Source organism: Trematomus bernacchii, unplaced genomic scaffold (assembly GCF_902827165.1).
Source record: "Trematomus bernacchii unplaced genomic scaffold, fTreBer1.1, whole genome shotgun sequence".
Classification (NCBI taxonomy): Eukaryota; Metazoa; Chordata; class Actinopteri; order Perciformes; family Nototheniidae; genus Trematomus; species Trematomus bernacchii.
In genome coordinates this window covers 11,264,353-11,288,345 of record NW_022987705.1, presented here as the reverse complement: position 1 = coordinate 11,288,345, position 23,993 = coordinate 11,264,353, and the positions used below count along the sequence as shown (strand labels likewise).

The 23,993-nt window shown below is 41.2% G+C and overlaps 1 protein-coding gene across 3 annotated transcripts; it reads left to right on the top strand.

Moving 5' to 3' along the window:
- Positions 1 to 381: 381 nt before the first annotated feature.
- sec24a (SEC24 homolog A, COPII coat complex component) lies at positions 382 to 23,955 on the top strand. Of its 3 annotated transcripts, none has more exons than XM_034140068.1 (24): positions 382 to 743; positions 4,642 to 5,250; positions 8,733 to 8,897; positions 9,145 to 9,222; positions 9,820 to 9,882; positions 10,061 to 10,227; positions 12,579 to 12,766; positions 13,303 to 13,405; positions 14,110 to 14,233; positions 14,468 to 14,577; positions 14,760 to 14,872; positions 15,149 to 15,267; positions 15,598 to 15,653; positions 16,375 to 16,581; positions 17,058 to 17,181; positions 17,583 to 17,741; positions 18,145 to 18,318; positions 18,441 to 18,551; positions 19,668 to 19,843; positions 20,115 to 20,252; positions 20,432 to 20,536; positions 21,499 to 21,591; positions 21,743 to 21,846; positions 22,333 to 23,955. In XM_034140068.1, exons 1-24 carry the CDS (start codon positions 683 to 685, stop codon positions 22,445 to 22,447), a joined length of 3,462 nt encoding a protein of 1,153 aa, XP_033995959.1. In that variant the 5' UTR covers positions 382 to 682; the 3' UTR covers positions 22,448 to 23,955. The 3 variants fall into 3 exon arrangements, with proteins under 3 accessions (XP_033995959.1, XP_033995958.1, XP_033995960.1); XM_034140067.1 differs by having other exon boundaries at positions 14,107 to 14,233; XM_034140069.1 differs by lacking the exon at positions 9,145 to 9,222 and having other exon boundaries at positions 14,107 to 14,233.
- The last annotated feature ends 38 nt before the right edge of the window (positions 23,956 to 23,993 follow it).

The window sequence follows — 23,993 nt, the reverse complement described above, 5'->3', positions numbered from 1 at the left end:
TATGTATCATGTACATTCATGAACTAATAATACATTTTATTTTTGTTGTGCTGGGTAGGAAGTGTGAATTGGTATCTCTTTAAATGAAAACACTTGCTACTGTGAACATGATCACAGTTTAAAAACTTTCTTTAATATTTAGGTCAAAATTACCCTTGTGATTGTGAGATTATTATAGTGCCAACCAGGCAGATGTTACTAAATCCAAATTACATTATTACATACTGTAAAAATACTATGAAATACACGCAATTAAAATACTTCACTCTCTCCTCTTGTTTCCAGTACACTGGAAAACCCAGAGCACCAGAGGAAATGCCACGTGTACATACTGCGCATGCCCGACGAGTTTTACGTGTATCCGTCTGGGTGATCCCAACTTCCGGTGAAAGAGAAGTGTCTTACGATTACTCTTGACAAGGCCTATCGTTACTCACCCGTTAGGTAGTTGGACGGGGTTTTCGGTAATAACTATGGCTCTGTGATCATCAACGAGTCAGGTTATTTACTTTTTTTAAGAAATAAGGAAACGTCACTACTATAGTCGCTGCTTTTAGTAAACACCGCATCGTCAGAGCCACAGGTTTGAACGTTAACAGCTAGTTAGTTAGCTAGCTAACACGTAAGCTAGCTATTCGCCAACCCAAGCACCTCTAAATTAAGTCCTGGTGTCTATTTCAAAATGTCAACTGCAGGGTTTAACTCTCAGAATGGGACCGGGACAGGACAGACATACACCAATGGTGAGTAACATTTTTATGAAAGTAAAGACAGGTAAAGGCCAAGTAGCTAACATGAGCTAAGCCGACATACGCTAAAGTAATATGCTAAAACTAGCACATCTTGGATCTTGCCTCTATTTGCTAAATGTTAGCTTGCCTAACACCACTGTAATTAAAGGAAGCGAAGCAATAGCGAGGTTTTAGGTTAATATTGACCTGTGTTACTTTACTGACTTGAGATGGTTGAAATGCTATCGGTAAGGTGTGCCAACTATACTTGCCATACCAATTAACTCAAACGTGTGCTACCTTTGGTTTGTTGGAAGACTGACAACACGACGGGTAAACGGGCATCAAAACTTTTAAGACGAGTCTTGGGTCAGTCCCATATTCTCCCAGTAAACACAACAGCGGTGATATGATAACACTTGTTCTGCTCCTGTCATGCTGCTAAACTGGCCGAAACTTTTCCTGTCAAAGTAAAACATAAATAATACTCTTTTAGCATCTACCTTCTTAGAGTGTTTTCTATACATTTACATTGTCCTTGAATAATCACATCTTCATGTTTATTAGTCCACTCTCTTTTTTTGCATTGCTAGTCTTTTGCAGGCTTGGTAGCTTGGACATTTTTGCTTTCTACGTTTCAGTGTACATGTGGCAAATTGGGGATGCTCCAGATTTGTTGCTACAGAGCTTTCTCCAGCAGGCTCATACAATGACCAACTTCATTAGAGATTACTACATATTTGTATCAGTTTCCCAGGCATGTTGTGGAAAAAACAAAACCCACTCAGTGACATCTGACACAAGTTTGGTTGATTGCAACCCTATTGTTGATGGAGGTTTAGGAGCTTTCTTACACTGTGAAGATGCAGCTTGTGTTTAAAGGTCCCATGACATGGCCATTTCTACTGATCATAATTCCATTGTTGAGGTCTACTAGAATAGATTTACATTGTTCAATATTCCAAAATCACATTGGTTTCTCATACAGCATCTCTGTATAGTATGTGTATTCACTCTGTCCTAAACGGATTGTTGGAGCTCCTGCCCCCCCCCTCCCTATGAGCCCACTGTGCTCTGATTGGTCAGATCGCCCACTCTGTTCGGATGAGTCCACCACCGTTACAGCGGAACATCAGTGATTATGTGTTACAATGGCGTTAGCAACCAGAAAATGACACCAGTAAGGACAAACAGATGAGAATGCTGCGTGGGGTCTGGGTGCCGTGTTGCCGGGATGTTGTGGGGCTCGCTACTGCGGATAGTGTGAGCTGGATTACTGGGGTCGTTTCCTGGTTGCTGCGTGGGGTCTGCGAGACTGCGAGACACCGCGAAACTCACCTGAACTCAGCCTGAGCACACACACACTCGTAGCCTGGCTGTGAGTTTGTGTGTGTGTGTGCTCGGGCTGAGTTTCGCGGTGTCTCGCTGTCTCAGGCTGAGTTCAGGCTGACAAATCCGCGGAGTACAGCGACTGAGAAAAGATAAGGAGGAGCTCCACGGATTGGTCCATTTGGACCTGGACATGGTTACGTCACCATACTCGGGAAGAAAAAAATGGAAAAATAAAAATCTCCAAAGAGGCGTTGTGGGTCAGCATAGACGGGTCTTTTCTGTGTTAGAGTTTTACTCGCTACAGGGCATACTTTGAGGGTTTGTGACTTTGCAGACCGTTTACATGCAGAAAAAGCTACATAACACACAAGGGGACGGGTAATAACCGGAAAAGCATGACATGGGACCTTTAAATGCCTCAGGCGGTTTTCTAAAACTGTAGATGGGTCCAAAATTCTTATTGCTCATTACATCTATCTTGAATCAGACGGGTCAATAAAGGATGATAATCTACCTCTGTTCTTAAAGCTTTGATCAATCTGAAAACAATGTGTGTAAGACTGAAGAAACAAACCACCATCACTAATGCTAAATAGGATTTGTTGTCAGAATAGTGCTTGTAAATGTATTATCATGGGATATCATTGATGTGAATAAGCAATTCATAAGGTGAACATATCTTTAAATTCAATCATATGCATGTGCATTGAGTTATTTATTGTAATGTTTTACTTTTGAAATTGGTTGATTTGTGATTGGCTGCATTATGATTCCATATTGGGCTCTTTCTGATTGGATAAGAGCTGTAACTGATAGGAGCTTTAATTCTTAATAATTCAGTCTGTGGTGGATTAACTGCTTTTATTGTTGTTTGTTAATCCCTTCGGACTCTCACGCTCTGCTTCCAGTCATGTTGTATAGGACTAAGTGGTTAGAGTGCATCTGTTTACATAACGGAACATTTTAAAATTCAAACAGCTTGAGGTGTCATTTAAGCAGTCTGCATGTTAAGTTGATATTTAGTTAGTCCTACTACAATTATTAATTCCACGTTTCTTTTTATTCCCACCAATACGAATTTGAGATCAGCTTTTTTGCTATTGGCGAGAACTTTCATCGTCTACTATTTATACAAAAAACAGAGTGAATCCTGTTATTGTGATACTTGGAATTTGGTATAACACCGCAATTTGACATTAAAGAAGAAACAAATGCGACATTTTAGTTTTGTATCCGTACAATTTAAAACTAAGCTTGTGAAGTGGTTTACTAAAACTGTTCTGTCTTGTAGGGGCTTAGAGCCCCCTACTCACTGTCACTGAGGGCAGATCATGGAATTAATTCCAGGTAAAGAGATTAGACCCTGGGCTGTCAGTTCCTTGGTAATTTGGTGAATCTGATTGGTTTTACTATGGTGTTTACACTACTAGTACTGCACCATCTGTTTTCCATTCACCTTTTGGATCTGTGCTACCAAGGACTTTCTTGGGTTTAAGACACTGCTAGCTAATGTGGCTTCTGAGCCTTAAGGCACGGACACACCAGGCCGATTATCGGCGTCGGTGGGCGTTAGGCCGACGATGAGTGTCGACACGCCATACTCAGATTGGTGCGTCCTGCACCGTCGGGTCTTTTCAGCCGGGCCGACGCCTTTTCGGACGAAAACCCACCAATTCAACATGTTGAATCGGCGGGCAGTCGGCCAAAGGCAGTCGGCAAAATAAATCACTCTGATTGGCTGTTCAGCTAGCGAATCAGTGCATGAGAAGCGAAACGGAAGTGAGGGACCCAAACAAACTATTAAGAAGGCAAATCTGAGATTTCATTTAACTCCAGCTCTCGACACAGGTTCGGGAAAGCGCCATGAGCTTCTCGCTGTAGAGTGAAAATGGAACGCACACGCTATTTGTTGTTTGTTTATATCACGCAGTCTGTTCTTCTTCTCTCGGTTATCACGCAGTCTGTCTTCCGGTTGTTGCCTCTTTTGAATGACGAATACACACTACCGCCGCCTGCTGGTAAGGAGAGTTATTGCCACTCACGCATGCGCAGTTCGTACGTGCTTCTTGGCCGTCGGCTGAAGTCTTTGCGGTGTGTTCCAGTGCGACACATGGCCAAAACGCAGAGACGCGAGGCGACGCAACAGTCGGGGTTCGTCTGTGTCAGTTCTTTGTTGTCAGATTGGTGTGTCCGGGCCTTTAGAAGTACCACAGAAGCATTGCATAAGGGCTCTGGTCAAGTGGGACAAGATCATTACCTAGAGAGCTGCAATCCTTTTTCAGATTTGGGCATTGGGCACAAAGAGGGGAGTCCAGGAACCCATTTTTCTCGCCACAGCGGCAGCACTGCTGAACAACAATTTGAAATGAATAGTAGTCGTGAACATTTGCCGCTGAAAATTGAATTGCTCTAACATTGAAACATTGAAAGAGTGTCTGAAAGTACCATCTCGTTGGAAGGATCTGTGTCGTCTTATGATAAGAGATATGTAATATTTATCAAAACAAACATTGGCCTGTTGTATTTGGTATTTGATCGAGATGTCCTAACATGCCTTCCTTCTCCCTGTCTGCTCCAGGTCCGTCACAGAATCCAGTTGCTGTGCAGCAGCTTCCAGGGGGCAGCTATGGAATGACTCAACAACCAACCTACAATCCAATGCAGGCCAAAGCTCCTGCACCCCTCGGCCCTGGACTCTACCCCTCTGGGCCCTACCAACCTGCTCCCCCAGTCAGCTCCTACCAACATGCCCCCCCTGTCAGCTCCTACCAACCAGCTCCTCCAGGCCAGCCGCTGATGACCAGACCTCTGTTGGGAGGTCCTCCATCCCACACCCCCCCTCAGTCTGCCAGCCCTGGTCCGAGATTGCCCCCTCCACAGGCCACACCTCCTCCTCCTGCTGTGTCTTCAAGTAACTATTACCCTAACCCCCAGCAGCCCCAGCACATGCCTCCAGCATGGCAGTACAACAACGCTCCCCCACCAATGGGGTCACCCTCTTCCATGGGCACACCTCCCCGTGGCGCCATGGCCAATCATGTGAACCCAGCTGCAAGCTCGACAGCGCCGCTGCTGCCACCGTCAGCAGCTTACAGCTCTGCACCGGCAGCCCATGTTTCCCATAGTGGCGCACAGCCTCCAGGCCCAGGGAGCCCCCCCACCTCTCTGCATGGATATATCCAGCCAGGTAAGACACAAAGGCTCCACTGAAATTCTGAACTGTACCATCTATATGCACAACACTTTTTAATTTTTTAATAAAGGATAAGATTTTCCATACACAAATACACAATTGCTAGCTTGCCTTGACTCGGTTTCACTCAGTACGTCCTCCCAGCACAGCAGTCATTTGTATCTCCATTACCAAAAGGCTGCCCGCTTTAAGATGTGTGTAACCATGACTCTAACTAATGGTCATAGAAGCAGCTTCACAACAGTAGATAAACACAGTTTGTTCATCAGCGGTAACTTAACACAACTCTTCTACAGCTCAAAGCAAAACAATAAAAATAAAGCAGATACCTAAAAAAAGCCTACAAACAGGCAGACAGGAAGTGGCTAATCTAAACTTGAAACCAGAACGTCAACGCATTCCCCCGCCCCCGTAAAACTGGGAACGCAAGACGGTGCAGCATGGTTTGATTCGACGTGGTCAAAAGGGCCAATTTAAATGCCATATAATGATGCTGACACTCCTTGGGTCACATCAATAAAAAGATGAATCATGTTTAGTTTCAATAAATGAGGCAGGTGAACTTTAGCCCATTAAGTCCGGGGTCCTCATTATTTAGCCACAGTAATATGTGTTTTGTCTGTTTTTTAAAGACTAAGACTGTTTTTTAAGATTGATCCTCTTCTAAAAACTTTTTTTATAGCCATATTACTCTGTCTTTCATTGTCATTGTTTTCTTTCACTGATGTACATATGCGTATCAAGAGTGCTGATACGTTGGAGCCGGACCTTGTCCTCTCTTCCTACTTTGTACATGATAGTTGGCTGCAGTCTTTGGCACAGAGTAATTTACTCTGAATCTGTACAAAGTTCAAATCAGAATTGTGTGTGATTCTTATTTAGCAGCATGACGTGGCTTTTTGGATAGAGTAACATCTTAATTTCAATTTAGGGGGAATATTGTATTGCTAACATTTTTGATTTCCACTGGTGATATTAACAGAAATCCCACAGATGATTCGTACGGGCAGTCATAACATTTGATTCATTCAGCTAGTAGTTTAATACCACAAGTTAGAGCTTTTCTCTGACACAACTACTGTTGGAATACTGAGAAGTAGGGCTGCTCGATTATGGCAAAAATCATAATCACGATTATTTTGGTCAATAATTGATATCACGATTATTAAATACGATTATTCATTGACTTTGAAAACATCAATTTATTGAACTTTAAAACAAATAATTTGAACAGTATCTTTTCAACTGTTGATTACCCTGAACGTATAATTCAACTGAAAAACCAATACAAAAATAAATTAAATAAATGATATATTTAAATAAATAATATCAAAATAATAAATACCAATAAACAAGATCAACAAATATTTTGGAGCGCACTTCCACAAGCTACTAAACATATATAAATATGATAAATAAAAATAAATTAGACTAAAATTAATTAGATCAAATATGTTGTAGTTCACTGTCACAACCTAGCAAAGCTAAATAATAGTTTTTTTTCGATTATGTTGTTTTTGTAATTGTGGCAGGCCAAAATCGTAATTGCGATTAAAATACGATTAATTGCACAGCCCTACTGAGAAGTGTTTAGCTCTCAGCGTCGAAAACAAAAGACGACTCGTAGAGAATCTCAGTAACTTTTTATCTGAAGGAAGTAAGTATGACTTTGGTTTTGCAATCTGCGGTCACAGTGTCTGAATGATTGGTCATAGCACTTTGTAAGGAACCTTGATTTTTTTTTTAAAGCTTAGAGCAGGGAAGTACTTCTGCATAGAAGCAGAGGTCACATGATGACCTCAGTCTGGCTGTTTCCTGCATATCTGTAAATGTTATGGTGGTATTGGCTCGAAAGATTGCTGTTCACATTAACACCCCTAACTGGAAGAGCCTGCTTGATCTTAGTTACCTCTTCCCCAGCAGCCCAGTCTGTGCATATCTGCCCAGTACAATGGTGACAATTGAAAGCAGCTCACCGGAGGAATGATTGTGTCTTTGTGGTTTACTCTGTGGAGCGCTTTCTTACTGTAAATGTAACACCATGTCACAAGCAATTTTTTAAAGGTCAAGCATTTTTGGCACCAGCACGAATAATCTTTTGAACAGTTCTGGCTCAATTGAGCGAATCTTAGAGTTTTATAGTCTACGTTATCAAAAAGTGTTTTTAAGTAAAAGCATTCAGATAAATGTAACCTATCACAGTGCCGTTATGAAATTAAGAAATGCACAATGTGAAGTAAAGAGGGTTATTATTTTTGTCGTTATCATTCAGCTTCATCTCAGTCTACTCCCTACTCTAAATAAGCCTTCAAGGCCTTGTGTCTCTGAAATGATATCTTCCATATAAATAATAGTTTGGCGTTATACTTGGTACTTGCCATTTGCTGTCACTGCTGTAAGAATAGTCCGCCTCATCCATTGTGCATGGTTATACAGTGAAGCTGCTAGTTGATGATTCCATTAGTTGAGCAACAGAAAAGTAATCGCAAACTATTTTGATAATAGATCAATCGTTTAATAATGTTTTCATGCAGGAATGTTTCAAATATGGAGATATCCTGTTTATATTTTATAGAGCTGAATATATTTAGGTTTTGGATTAATAAAACAAGGCATTTAAAGATATCCCCTTGGACTTAGAAAAACTGGAAGGGGAGATCATATAGCCCAAAAAAACTATACCTGTTCAAATTAATCTAGAAACTAATTGGCAGATTAATTGACAATCAAAATAATCGTTAGTTGCAGCCAAAAACCACCATGCCCTTAGGGAACAATATAAGAATACAAAAATGTACATACATCTTTCATAAAAATTATGAAACTATTGCTCAATAAGATAATAAAGGAGTTTATTTGGGACCAAACACCTCTGAATTGGCTGGTTTGTCGGTGGAAATGAACATGACTCTGTTGCTGTCACTGTTCTGACATTAACTGGCTGTGGGTCAGCAGAGCCACCAGCTGTTGTCGGCTTAACTCTGAGCTAATAATGTTACCCATCAGACAGCGACGCCTTATATCTCTTCTACAATACCACAGTATTGCCACATATCATGTTCATGAGTGTTCTTGTTTTACATAAGAGTAATGTTGTTGACATAAAGTCCTAACTCTATATGCTGGATGACTGATGTTAATGTCTGAGATGATAGAGGATGTTGGTTGAAAGGGTTTCATCATTTTATAAAACAATTGGAGGTTTAAAGTAAAAGGATTATTTGATATGTGTGTGTAAAGTCCTTTATCCAACAAAAATGCAACAAAAAAATTGGTTTGAAATTCAATTATTTGTTTTTTCTCTGTTGAAATTTGCATGTAATTTCTCACAATTTTGTACGCATTTTATATTGTTAACTGGTGCTCAATTAATCTGTCAGAAATATCAATAGAGTAATCGAAAATCTATATTGAATATATGTAAATAAATCTGACTAGCAGCCCTAAGAATGACTGTTTTTGGGTTTTTTCTGTAGGCACGGCACCTCCACCTATGAATCCCATGGCTCCTAACACATACCAACCAAGCAGAGCATCCTATGGCCCCCCACCTACAGGCCCACCACCAACCATGAAACCCACAGCCCCTCCCACTGGACCGCCAATGGCCAATGCTAAACCTCCACCCCCCAGGGCCGATGGTAAGGGTTTTTAAAATCTTGAGATGTTACATTTTGGTGCTTTGTGTCCTCAGGTACGACAACATCACTTTTTTTTTAACTCTACGAACTGTAGAGTGCAAACATTTTGTTGGTCCGTGTTGATTGTGAAATCAGATGTCAGCGCTGAGTCTGAAACTGTATGTCTTGTTTATAAGCATCATTTTTGTTTTGTTTTTCTAAATCTGATACCCTTCTGTTGTTCTCCCCTCCTTTCTCTACATGCCAGCTCAGTGTGGGGGTGCCGTTAACAGCACTTTGCCCCCCACTGAGCCCGACTGCCAGGACGGGGATATTGAATGTCCAGGTGTGGCTTAATCTGTCTGTAGCTGTTAGTGTCAGTGCTATAATGCCCATCCTGTCCTCTCTGTGCTGTTGGCCATTGTATCTGGGGATGCACTAATTCTTTGTTATTTACATCAAAGTTGACACCAAATAATGGATCTCTGCTGAATAAGCGTATAGAGCTCCAATCTGCAGCAGAGAATACGTTAACACAATTTGGTCAATATTTTCTGCTTCGATCTCTTTAATATGTATTTTAAATCAAATGTAAACAGTATTTTTATAGTATCAGTGCATCCCTGGTAACGTATTTCCTGTTTGTAGGTTGTTTGCCTATCTTTCCTCCATTCCTACCGGATATCCCATATGAATAAACATCCTAGAAAGACAGAAGTATTCATATTTCTTTAAAACACCATACATCAATTCCCATCATCTGCGTCGTCATTAGTTTTGTTGTTTTGCTTCGCTTCATTACTTTATTGTGTCTTCTCTATTTCTTTTACTGTAAAACAGATCATTCCATTTCCATCGCCCGCCGCGGTTAGCCCACTGGGATAGAAATAGCGAAAGTGTCACTAAAATTATTCACATCACATCTGTGTTTGTTTTGCAACAGGAACCATGGCTGGCAATGGCCCACAAGCATCAAACAGCCATAATCATGTTGACAACAAAATGGGTAAGGCCATTTTCTGCGACATATTAGATTATTTCACCCAAACCCCATTTACAGTCTGATTACTAAGCTGGCTTTCAAAGCTTCTCCCCACTTGCAGTGTTTGGACAAGTATACTATATGATGAAATATAATCCAGAGGGCAAAGCTGACCTTATTTCTGTTCTCTTTTCTTTTACAGCTGGCATGCCTCAGCACGGTCCACCGGGTCGGCACTTGGGCCACTACCCCTCCCTCCCCCCTGGGTACCAGAACACCCCGGCTCCTCACAATGCCCCCCCACCCATGCACCCTGCGCTGCAGGCCGCCACGCAGCCTTACACTCAAGCACATCAGCCGTACCAGCAAGTGAGTCCCAGGCATGTAAAGACCGTTAGAGCATTTCACAAGTGCTGTTCATCAGCTCATCCATAACGGTATGGAACTAATGGCGCGTTTCCACTACACGGCCTCGCTCGGTATGGCTAGGCCTCGTTAGGACTGGCTCACTTTATGGCGCATTTCCATTACAGTTTAGGAACTGGGGTAGTATCTATAGTAACGCAGTGTAGGCGGAGCCGTGACGTCATCTTCAATGAGAACCCCAGAAACACAACACAGCCGTTAGCTGTTAGCACTCAGAGCTCACAGCTCCTCATATATGTTCAGAAACTAGACAAAAGTTAAACAAGTACAAACCACAGACTGCCTGTGTCATGGTGAATACAGTCGCTGCTTTATTTATGTCTGTATAGGCCGTTGTTGTGAGTGTGGACGGTCGGAGCATATACTGCGTTAGCTTAGCCAATCTCCATTTAGAAAACAAGCATTTTAAAAGGTTTTTCGCCTGCCGTCTGTCTGCAGACTTGACAAAGCATTAATTCATGGTTTTTACTAACCGGTATCAGTATGTTGTTACTTCGGCATCATTTTGAAACGTGTATTACAATTAAATCACGGTCAAATATGTCCATCTTGTTGTAGTTGTTGCCCCCTTGCCAGCGATGCTCTCTCTAGTTTAGCATACTCAGCCCGACTCAGCCTCGTTGTCTCTGGCCCTAGACCCACCATTTTATGAGGCCAGAAAAACTGTGAATTAGGAACCGCCGGCCGGTACTAGGCCAAGTGGAAACGCAACCAAAGACGGGCCGCTGACGTCACAGCCCTCTTAAACCGTGCTCCGCGCTGTAGTGGAAACTCGCCATAAATGCTCTACCATTTGTGTCGTAGCGTTTCACCTTCTAGACAGACAAGAGTCCCTTGTCGATCTAAGCCTTTTGGAAACATTAAATGCACAATAAAAAAAAATGTTCTACTAAAAACAATATGTAGAATAATCCCCCTCATGAATCCACTAGTCTAGAAATGTGTGGCAGTGTTTGTAGAGACCCTGCCCTATTTTCATTCCTCTGTTCAGCATACTCTGGTAGTTTCTCTGCCTCTGCCCCTGGCTGTCGCTCCTCGGCCTTTTCTCTCATCAGGCTCTGTCCTTGGCTGACACGGTCTTCGATGTTTCCTGAGCCAGAAGCTCAAACTAAAACTGTTAAACAAAAAGTGTTCCCTCAAGCTGTCGTTAAGATATCACTTCTGAGAATTTGTAGAGGCAAAGTTGACAAAAGGAGGAGCAGCATTACATAACCTTTGCTTTATTGTCACGTGATATACTTGCATTGTTTACGCAACCAAAGGACGTTTTAATGTATTTAAAAAAAAAAAGGCAAATCATGGCTTCATTTGTTTTGCTGATGTATCGGACTAATACATCTTTGTTCCTTTATTCAATAACATATGGTGGAGAGTGTCATCCATAACTGTATAACATAAATATGGCTTCATTGTGATTAGATAAGATGCTAGAGGAAACATTAGGTCTTGTGATGTTTTGGCTTTAAAGGTCCCATGTCATGCTTTTCTGGTTATTACCCGTCCCCTTGTGTGTTATGTAGCTTTTTATGCATGTAAATGGTCTGCAAAGTCACAAACCCTCAAAGTACACCCTGTAGCGAGTAAAACTCTAACACAGAAAATATCTGTCTATGCTGCCCCAGAACGCCTCGTTGGAGATTTTTCTTTTTCAAAAAAAAAATTCCGGGAACCAAGTGACGTAACGACGATGCAAATGGACCAATCCGTGGAGCTCCTCACACACACACACTCAGCCTTATTTTTCTCAGCTGCAGCTCCGTGGATTTCTCAGCCTGGACTCAGCCTGAGACAGCGGGACATGGCGAGGCCCGGTCCGAGCACACACATAGACCCACAGCCAGGCTGCGGGTGTGCGTGTGTTTTCCGGCCAAGCTAACGCCATTGTAACACATAATCACTGATGTTCCGCTGTAACGGTGGTGGACTCATCAGAACAGAGTGGGCGAGCTGACCAATCAGGGCACATTGGGCTCATAGGGAGGGGGGGGCAGGAGCTCCAACAAGCCGTTTAGGACAGAGAGTGAATACACATACTATACAGAGATGCTGTATGAGAAACCAATGTGATTTTGGAAAATTGCACAATATGAATCTATTTTAGTAGACCTCAACAATGGAATTATGATCAGTAGAAATGGCTATGTCATGGGACCTTTAATGGGCTCAGACTCTGAGGCAATGAATACATATAACAGGCAATCAAAGCATGGGTTGCCATCCATGCTAAAGGATTTCACATTCATACGTTTTTGTTAAATAGATGAACTAAGTATTTTATTTTTCTCTTCTCTAAGCCGCCTGGTGGCCCCGGGCCCGCCCAGCTGAGCCCGTCCCTGGCAGCCATGAGCCTCCAGTCCAACACCCCAGAGTCCCTGAGGGTGGTCAACCTGCTGCAGGAGAGGAACCTGCTACCCCCGAGCCCCACCCCCCCTCCGACACCCTGCCTTCCACAGGACCTGCAGAAGATCAACTGCAACCCAGAGTAAGCCATGGAGGAATACTGAGAGACGCTATTAATTGTGGCGGGAATTTATTTATCAAATGTGGATAGAGAATCAAACCATTCAGCTGTCTTTGTTGAAGAATATAATTTGGGTTGCATATTTAAACACAGAGAGAGAGGAGAAAGGGAGGGGTAAAGCTTGATGATAATGAAAGGAGCATTCTGGAAGTTAGGGAGTTAGGGAGGCCATCAGGATATTCTCAGTTCAACTGAGTTAAAGGTCATGCTGTTGGTGCACATAGACTGTAACTAACAACATTGCAACAAATCTTCGTAATAAGGAATTTTCCCAAGCTTAGCCAAGAAGTGTGAGAAGTAGTAAATATAAATATACATTAGCAAATAATAATCACACAATGATATTATTAATTGTCATATAATTTGTCACTTGCAAATGTTGCCCAAGTTTCTTGGATAAATTGTTTCTAGAAAACCAGTTTTAAGCTTGTGAAATACTGAACATGATCTCTGCATGCAGTGAAAGTAACTATGAAACTCTGTTTGTGTTTCTCCAGGGTTTTTCGTAGCACGCTGACTAGCATCCCTCAGACTCAGTCGCTGCTCAATAAAGCTAAGATGCCGCTGGGCCTGATGCTCCACCCCTTCAAAGACCTCTCGGTAACAACCCTCTCTAATATTTATTCTGCACACATCAGTCATCAACTGAAATAATGTCTTAATATTTGGCTCTCTATCATAACATTATTAATTAGCAGTCATGTAAACATATAACCTGTTTTCGGGGTAATGGATTCAGAGGAACATGGTAAACCTAACTACATTCATCCCTGGGAAAAACACATTTTCTGGCACGAGTTAAACCAGGCTTTAGAATGTGAAGGAAAAATACTCCCTACTGGTTTAGGAAAGTGAGTAATATACATACATTTCCTTAACAGCAAGTGATACCTTTTCACAAGGGTCATTTTTAATGTGGAAGTTATTACTGTGGCTAAATGATTTAAGAACCACGCAGCAAATTGGGGTGGTAATCTGTATATGTTTTATTGTATTAACGTGAAAGTATGTGTCCTCAAGAGGAGGACACATACTTTTACAAAAATTATCTTCATCCTCAGTTATGTTCCTTTATATTTAGATGACTATATCTCCTACTTTTACTGATTAAACACTGCAAATGTTCATAACACATTTCTAAGAAAAAGGTTTTGACTAAATAATCAGTCGGAATGAATTTGTGTTTTTTCCCCGGATAATTGAGGACAACTTTGACTTTGTTTAAATACCAGTTACAAGAAATGAGTTTGCCTAGAGGCCCTTCTCACACAGTTTCCTTTTGTTCTGCGGTCTCCTTGCAGCAGCTTCCTGTGGTGACATCCAGCACCATCGTCCGGTGTCGGTCCTGCAGAACCTACATCAACCCCTTCGTCTCGTTCCTGGACCAGAGGAGGTGGAAGTGCAACCTGTGTCATCGGGTCAATGATGGTAAGAAAGGGGGTGAGGTCTTTCAGATACGATCATCTGAAAGAACCACTGTCAGTGAAAATACTGGATTCGATAAACAAATATCCAATGATATGATATGATGATAATATTGATATCAGTTTTGTACGTGTTTTCTTTGGGTCCTTCACGCTCATGGTTGAGAATAGAATTACAGTCAAACTACAGGGAACTGTTTCATACCTAAACCTCACTAACTGTTGTGTATGTGTGTAGTTCCAGAGGAGTTTATGTACAACCCAGTCAGCAGATCGTACGGAGAGCCTCACAAAAGACCCGAGGTCCAGAACGCCACCATCGAGTTCATTGCTCCTTCAGAATACATGGTAGGTTTCAACCGGTTTTATTGACATTAATGTTGTTTAGGAACTGCACAGTTATCTGCATGCTCTGTTAATTGTTCATGAATAGCTCATTTCCATTTTAGTTCACAGACCCAAACTATATATAATTGTGATGCTGTGTTTTCATCGATCTTGACTTACTTCATGTGCCTTGATTTACACAGCTGAGGCCCCCCCAGCCTGCAGCTTACCTCTTCGTTCTCGACGTATCCCACAATGCAGTGGAAACAGGCTACCTGAATGTGTTCTGCCAGTCAATGCTGGAAAACATCAATGCGTATGTACAGCATTTCATTTCCAGGTGTTATAAATGTTGAAAGAGAGCAGGGGCATTTTATTATTTAAGAAAATCAACAGTGCTTTTAAACTGTACAGTGGGCCAACACACACATTTCGCTTAATTGTTTAAAATGTCATATGTAGATTACACACATTCTTTTCTGAGTATAAGTTATTTCTTATCGGTTATAAATACACTTGATTTTGCCAAAACATGGCACACAAATAACTTTAAAGTTTGCTCCGTTAAGGTTTTTGTTTGTTTATGTGCCAGGCTTCCTGGAGACTCTCGGACAAAGGTAGGTTTCATCACCTTTGACAGCACCATCCACTTCTACAACCTCCAGGAGGGACTTTCACAGCCTCAGATGCTCATCGTGTCGGACATCGAAGGTGAGGCGCATCAGACAGTGACACTAATAAATGTAAAAGCTATCAAGAGATCACTGTTCTTTTTGGGTAGACTGTTGTTTTTCTGTTTTTGGTGAAAATCTTTCAAAATGTACCGGAATCATCATAATCACCTAATGTTACAATAAATCGTTTTTTTTAAGAGTTTAATGATGCAACTCAATTAGTTGGCAGAAGCATACAACCATGAAGAGGGTTGTTTTTTGTTATGTGTTAATTTAATTAATTTCTTCATGGTTTCTGCACTTGAACATCTGTCTATATCACTGCTATGATATTAGAGTTTTAAATATGTACTTTTGACCCCCACAGATATCTTTTTACCAACACCAGACAGCCTTCTAGTAAACCTCAATGAATGCAAAGAGGTAAGAAAATGTTCCTTGATATCAGGTGTTTTGTTGAAGTGAATATTATGTAGATCAGGGCTATTCATTAAGTTTGGATTGGGGGCCGGTTGATGAAAATGATCCAAAGCAAGGGGTCGGGAAAAAGATGGCTTGAAATATGAGCAATCATATTAAGAGCTTCAGATACAGTAAATACTACAACAGCATAGTGGAGTGCATATATTGTGTTTAATTAAATCAAACAACATAGCCCCAAGGCCTTTATAGATCTAAATGGCATGTTCAGAACTCAGTAGGCCTACATGTGAAGCTAATTTAACCATCAACATCATTTAATTTGATTTGATTTAATTTAGGTGAAATTATCTAATCATTCAAGCAGAGATGCAATAAATGACGGGAGTTGTCACTACAGAAGCTAGTAGGTGGGTTCGAAACCCGAGCCCGCCAAAGTTTTCAGGCAATGTCTTCCCCTCTATCTCTCAATTTAACACCCTCTCTGGAATAAAGGCACTCCGGCCCAAAAAAACCAACATTAACATTATACTCAAAGGGCCAGTAAATATCACCCCGGGGCCGGATTGGGCCCGCGGGCCGCCAATTGAATAACCCTGATGTAGATTATCACTCAAATCCTTCTCATTTTGTCTTATTTATGAATGTTAAGCTTGACACTCACTGTAGGTACTGTCCATGTGACTCAAACACTCAACTCATTCCCTTTTATTTTGTTTTTCAGCTTGTGCAGGATCTGCTGAAGAGCCTCCCCACTTTGTTTCAAAAGACAATGGAGACCCAGTCTGCCCTGGGTTCAGCTCTGCAAGCAGCCTTCAAGCTGCTGTCGCCCACCGGAGGGCGCATGACCATCTTTCAGACCCAGCTGCCTAACCTCGGTGTGGGGGCCCTTCAATCCAGAGAAGACCCCAACCAACGGGCATCTGCCAAGGTAAGAGAAACACAGATGGAAAGTGATTGATTAAAGAGACGTATATTCTACAGCAGCATTGTGGTAGTATGGTAAAAACTCCAAATACCAGTGATATATTCATAAAATTGAAATATACAATTGTCTTTGAAAGGAATAAAATATACAAGCCTATGTCTACTTAGAAGAACAACTTTGACTTAAAAAGTAATCTGAGTGATTTATTATTGTTTTTTGATTGATCGTTTCACATTTACATTGAAATTCTAGCTAGACTTTTAACTACACTCAAAAACAACCCTGACCGAGCAATCCCTTAATTATGGAAAGTAACGGGAACGTTTGTGTTCTTCTTTAATTTAAAGGCCTAGATTCAGAGGCGAGTCTTGAAGCCAAGTCTTTTTCTACAAAAAAGTATTCAAAAATGTTGTGATTTCGCCTTATTTTGGGTAATCAGGATTTTTAATTTTGGTCCTACATGGTGTGTTTTCCCTCAGGATATCCAGCACTTATCCCCAGCGACAGACTTCTACAAGAAGCTGGCTCTGGACTGCTCCGGCCAGCAGGTGTCGGTGGACCTGTTCCTGCTCAGCTCTCAGTACTGCGACCTGGCATCGCTCGGTAAGTCTTGCACTAAATAGATAGAAGGTGAAGAGAAAAACTGAAATGTTGCAATTTAGTTTTTGAATGCCTAGTTTACATTCAACGTTTATGCGACAAATCATGATGCGTTTCTTATAGGAGGATTTTGAACTCATTTTAGGCTTATAGCTACCACGGGCCTTATTTTCTAGATAAAAGTGCTTTTGTTTTTAGTGTTTTAAAACACTAAGGGCTACAAAATAAAAATAAGAAAAGTTATCGGTCTATAAAATAGGTGAAAAACTACTTTATATATTGTAGGTCAGAGACAGAAGCTGGAAACAAAACAAGTTTCTCAAAAGGTGGAGACAGTGTGTAGGGTTGTAAATCTATACTTAAAAGACCAATACATATTTTCTTGTGTTGCTTCCCTTTCGCAGGCTGCATATCCAGATACTCTGCAGGGACTGTTTACTACTACCCATCCTACCATCACCAGCGCAACCCCGCTTTGGTGGAGTGCTTCCAGAAGGATCTGAAGAGATACTTAACCAGGAAGATCGGCTTCGAGGCCGTCATGAGGATACGCTGCACCAAAGGTCTGTGTGCAGCACGACAGCTGTCTAGCACTGACCTGAATGTGCATTCCCAGATGTTTAGCTTTCATTCATATCCGATTTGTAAATGTGTTGGGAAAAGGAACCCCTTATTTCTTCTATAATATATTTCTGCAGAATAGTTTCATTCATAAATAATCCTACTTTAGGATGTTTTGTCTTTGCTATTGATAGTAGCACTGTCTGGTTACTGTTTAAGTATTTTGTAGGCAGAACTAAACAATATAGCCTCAATAGCCCCTGAATGCATTCAAATGTTTCTGTAATTTAACCTTCATTTTGATCTTCTGTAAGTCATTTGGAAGATAATATTGTTTGCAGTCTAGATGTAGCTGTCAGTTTAACTTAATTGATTTTGTCTCTCTCTCTCGCTCTCTTTCTGCAGGTCTGTCCATCCACACGTTCCACGGAAACTTCTTTGTGCGCTCCACGGATCTGTTGTCCCTTCCCAACGTGAACCCAGACGCTGGCTTTGCGGTTCAGATGTCCATCGAGGAAAACCTTGACGACCTGCAAGTCGTCTCCTTCCAGGCTGCACTGCTCTACACGTCCAGCAAAGGTACACAGAAATACACACACACACACAGCCAATGTTGTTTTGTCTTTTTAAAGCCATATTGACATTTTGAAATAATCAATCTTTGCCTGTTTTGTTTGAATAACATGTGTTTTCTATTACAGGAGAGAGAAGGATCCGTGTCCACACCTTGTGTCTACCTGTGGTCAACTCTCTGTCGGACATCTTTGCTGGAGCTGATGTTCAAGCCATCAGCGGGCTGCTTGCTTGCATGGGTAGGTACTGCACTATTAAACACAATTTAGCTACCTTCCAGACAATAAAATGTCAAAGAATAAATGATTATGCAAATATAAACCCAGGTTGATATAAAACCTGTTTGGTGTGCCACAAAATCATGTTTATACCTGCACATGTTAAACCCTGGTGCGCACAGAGAATCTTTCCCCTTTTAGTAGATGCATATGATAACAAATTGAGGAACCAGATGTCCCGGTTCTTTGCAGAGTTATTGCATTTTACTATGAAATTAAATTGTTTTTTGCATGTTATCTTTGATTTATTTTGTTCATGCAGCACTTGTTCTTACCTGATGTTTGTTATAACTCATTATTTTGGTTGACGTGTAACAGCTGCTTTCATTCCTGTGTATTGTAACTTTAAGCAGGGATTTGAAGATAAAGTTAAAATATATTCATGCATATTTCCAAGAGAGATGCCGATGATCATTTTCTGGATACTTGATCACATAATACGTTCTGTGTGTCTAATCTGGATAAATTAGGATTTGTGTAATACATCGCTCGTGCAAATGATTCTCCATTGTTGCAGTGAATAGTCTTTTGATTGGCTCAATACCAAATCATTGCAGGGTTTACATCCACTTCACTGTTATTAGCCCTGACAGATGGAGATGAGTAGCGACAGCGGTGGTTGCCTAGCAACCCTTGCATACTGAGCAGTCAGATCTGTGTCGGTTAATCTCGCAGTCACTTAGAGAACAAACGCTAATATTTTTCACAAAATGGCACTACCACTGTTGTTCTAAGCTGCTCATTAAAGTGGTAATACTGAAAGTCCTAAAGTTGCATTGACATTTTAAAATAGCTTTATTGCACTATACTATTATGATTATCCAAGTCTGCACAAACACTGTAAAAAATATGCAATATGTCGAGAACAACCTCTTCAAGGTCTGAGTTTGCAGCTGTGCATTCAGAAATGTAATAATTAATAATAATACTAATAATACACTTTATTTATAGAGCGCTTTTTTTAGGGTACTCATAAAAAAACAACATTAATACAACACACTTAAAATATGTATAACACAACATCCTACACAAGAAAGAATAAGATTGTAATGCAAATGTGTCCCTCTCTCCCTCCAGCTGTGGACCGCTCGGCGACGGCCAGTCTGAGTGACGCCAGAGATGCGATGACCAACGCTGCCATCGACTCGCTGACGTCGTACCGGCAGTCCGTGTTGACCATCCAGCAGCCCGGCCTGCTGGCCCCCGCCTGCCTCAGACTCTTCCCTCTCTTCATCCTCGCCCTGCTTAAACAGGTCCGCTCTTCCCCTAAAACTCAGTCATTACACACCAAATGCACTGCTGACAAATGCTACCCTTAAAACTACTTATTTGTTCAGAGTCAGAGGAAATGTTCTATATGATGTGGTTATATTTTTCCTTGGTAGTTAATTTACTAGTTGAATAAACACAGAACACTAAAATGAACTGTCCAACACTTTCCACACTACCGAAACTCATTTTAAACCCAAGATCTTCTGTTTTAAGCCACTCTAATTCTTATTTTGATGTGTGTGCATCCTGCAGAAAGCCTTCAGGACGGGCACCAGCACCAGGCTGGATGACCGTGTGTTTGCCATGCTTCAGCTGAAGTACCAGCCACTGGTCTACTCTCTGCTGATGATCCACCCTGCTCTGTACCGTGTCGACGATCTGACCGATGAGGTGAGAAGGATCAACATTTCCCTCTGAGATTTCTGTCAACAAAGACTATTATTTAGTCTTTCACAGCTTTTTTTAGGAGTGGGATGAACCTGAACATTCCTCTCAATAGTTTCCCATCTTATTTGAAGTGTCTCCTTGTTACTGAGTAATCTTTTATCTTGTGTTTCCTGTGTCCTCAGGGAGCTTTGAACATCAATGAGCGGACCATCCCTCAGCCCAGAGTGCTGCAGCTGTCTGTTGAGAAGCTCAGCAGGGAGGCAGCATTCCTCATGGATGCTGGAACGGTATGAAACTTGGTTTGAAAAAAGATTGCTTGTGTCTTAAAGTGTTACCCCTAGTTTCCACCGGGTCCGTCTGCGTCGCGTTACGGCTGCGCCGCGGTTTTGGTCCGACCTCCTCTAGCGTCATAACCCAGCGGGCGCGTTCCAGAAGCGTTTCAGAAGAGGAGCGTCGTGCATGCCGGCTCGCAGTTTTTGTTGATTTGGGCATATTTCCTGGACAGGCTGTACAGACAAAGTTAATAATAACTGTAATATTCCAGTTATAAACGACATGAATCAAAGATGTGTTGCTGTATTTTAGTGGTACAAAAATCCTAATTATTCTATATATATATAATTTACACCGTGCCTGTAAACCGGAGGAGAACGCTGGCATTTCTCCTCCTACTTGAAAGACTACGGAGGGATAGGGTCTGCAAAATTAGTGTGTGCTATATATGCTCTGAACGTTCCACTTCCTGCCTGCCCGACATTACCTTACGGCTGCGTCGCGTCAAAAATAGGTTTCATCCTAATTTTAGAGGAGCCCTGCGCTGAGACGCTTCTGGGACGCTTCTGAGCCGTAACGCGCCGCGTGTGGTGGAATAGCATCCATTGACTAGAGTGGCCGCGATCCTTGCGAACGCCGCGGCGCGGCCGTAACGCAGCCGTAATGCGGCGCAGACGGACCCGGTGGAAATTAGGGGTTATAGTATGTTACAAGAGGGATAATAAACACAGATTGTGTGATTTTCCCTGTTCAAGCCTCTAATTTCTATGATTCAACATTAACTTCCAATAGTACAATACTATAAATGTTGGTTTGCATCCATATGCCGGGGCGGATACACAAATAATGTTTCATTAACATTGTAAGATGGAAGATTTGTACTGCATTAATTACATTTTACATACAAAAAATGTGTTCCAGATTTCCATCCTAGTTTGTGATTGTATTTAATATGTACTTTCTTCTTTTCCAAAAGGTGATGTATCTGTGGATCGGACGGAACTGCCACCCCAACTTCCTCTCACAAGTCCTGGGAGTTCCCAGCTACGCTGCTGTGCCTGATAACCTGGTAGGAAACCTCATGTTGCACCAACACATTCCCTCAAATTGTCCTGAGGATCAAATGATAGTCACAACTTGTGTACAGTATATTTGAAGTTCTACCCAAGGCATCCTCCTCCCTGATGATGAAACCTGACTGTCGCTCTCTCCTCTCACAGTATCTGCTCCCAGAGCTGGACACGGCCGAGTCGCAGAGAACCAGAGCTTTCATCGGTTGGCTGAGGGATCAGAGGCCCTTCTTCCCCCCAATGCATGTCATCAGGTGGGCAACAGACACAATCCTGAATAAGAGAGTAAACAATCAAATAGCAAGAGTGTGGGGAAATTAAAACCAGCCAACAGCTGCTGGTAGATTCACATTTTGGAAGGTGATCTTGTGTTATCTCATTTTAAGATAAATTTGACAAAGCCCCTTAAAAACGGATTACATCTTCACATATTGGCTGTTCAGTTTACAGTCAGTGACAATTGAACTGACCAAAAACTTAGCTGGAAAATCATTATTAAACTGTGTACCGCTGAAGCTACTCATGAGGGTTATTTCTTTTTGGTTTTAAAACTTGAACAGAATCCAGAAGGCATTTTTTTTTAAATATTATCATTTAATAAGGGAACAAAATGTGAGAATCAGAATGATGCCATCCAAAGATCTTTAGAGTTTTGATAATACAAACAAACACTCCTCTTGTCACTTCCTTGAAATGAAAGAGCAATTGCGACTAACAACTATTTTTCGTTTGACTCTCAGGGAAGAGAGCCAGCTGAAATCCACTTTTATGCAGAACATGATCGAGGACCGAACAGAGTCGGCCCTGTCGTACTACGAGTTCCTGCTCCACCTCCAACAGCAAATCTCCAAATAATCTTCAGTGGGACTGTGGAGACTAGGGAACACTGAAGTTAGGATGTGAATCAGTGTACGTACGTGCGTGTGTGTTTGTGTGTGTGAAAGCAGTGGGAGTCAGACTCAAGGAACCCTCTTGCTCCATCTCCAGCTCCGGTCCACCATCTCTTTCTAAGGAAAAGCTGAACTGACCTGAAGCGTCACTCAAATCAAACTATGTGGAGGACACTGCAAAGACTGAGAGAGAGACAAATAAATCGATTCTGATGCTTATTTGAAACTTTTTACCCAGCTGAAGCTGTGCGTCGGAAGATGAGAAAAAAGCAAGAAATCCATGATGATGATGATAGTGATTATGTATGTTAACGATTGAATGAATCAGTGTTTATTCTCATAGAACAATGCTGTCAAACTGAGGTATCGTTCAGATACAGTCCAGGCAAATGTATGTGTGAAGTGTTTTTGTTCAAAAAGCAGTCTTTACTAAAACAATTCAAACGTGTGTATGCTTAGGACTAGGTTTATGGGGAAGATTAGTATGTCTGCGCTCAAAGACTGTTATTGAGTGTCACCAGGAGTATTTGTATACACGGCATCTGAGCTCTAACAACATTCTTTAATATCAAACCTGAAGGACAGAACGTGTGCTTTTTTATTTCTTAGTCGTTATAATTATGTGTCGAACAAATTCGTAATCTCATCTGTAGAAGGCAGGGACGTTTGAGATGTTTGAAGGCCGATGGACCTCTTGGTTGAATGTGTGGAAAGTCATTTTCATCAGTCTGATCTGTCCTTTCAAAAACTGTCATCTTTTCTGTCCGTTCATTCAGAACTCCTCTGACGACATCCCTGTTCTGTTTGTCCATTTCTTCTTTTTGTTTCTGATTATCTAATAATTTATGAGACTCCCACTCTGATTAAATTCTATAATTGCCTTGTATGGGAAGTCACTTTTTATTATTAAACCTCTGTTTAAATACAGACTCTATATATGAAATATTTTAATATAATAGGATATGGGAAATTCTTTAACACAGACATAACAAAGTCATTGTGATCTTTTAGTCATGCTTATTGATACTTGTATATTGAAAAATACTGCATTATATCAAGGTGAACAAATGCTGATGACGAGTTTAGAATAAACATTAAGGTGAAATGACGCTAAAGAAATAAAATGTTTGGGACTTTTTAAATGTAGTTTTGTGTTTTGGTTGGGGAGCAGTGTTTATTAGGTAAAAGTGAAGACTACAAAACATAAATATGGACCAATAGTAGTCAATTTCTTTCTTGACTAAGTGTGAATTGAGGATTTTTGATTTGGTCTGATTTCATACAGTTTGTAATCTATGTATTATATAAGCAAATATGTATTTAGAAGCAGACAGATATGTTTTCGTCTTTATGCACAGAACTGTCTTTCATACAAATATGATGAAAATAAAAATAGCCTGTGTTTGTACAGAGTAAACCACAGAGGTTTGGACTTATCAAATATGATATATTAAAGAGCCGGCTGGGAATCAACTCTTCACTTTCATGACTAAAGATATGTTTCGAAATAA

Bases quoted from the DNA above. Each gene is read 5' to 3' on its own strand.
- sec24a (XM_034140067.1), top strand. From the start codon at position 683: ATGTCAACTGCAGGGTTTAACTCTCAGAATGGGACCGGGACAGGACAG. The intron at 5,251-8,732 runs GTAAGACACAAA...TTTTTTCTGTAG, and splicing joins GCATGGATATATCCAGCCAG to GCACGGCACCTCCACCTATG. The intron at 16,582-17,057 runs GTAAGAGAAACA...GTTTTCCCTCAG, and splicing joins ACCAACGGGCATCTGCCAAG to GATATCCAGCACTTATCCCC.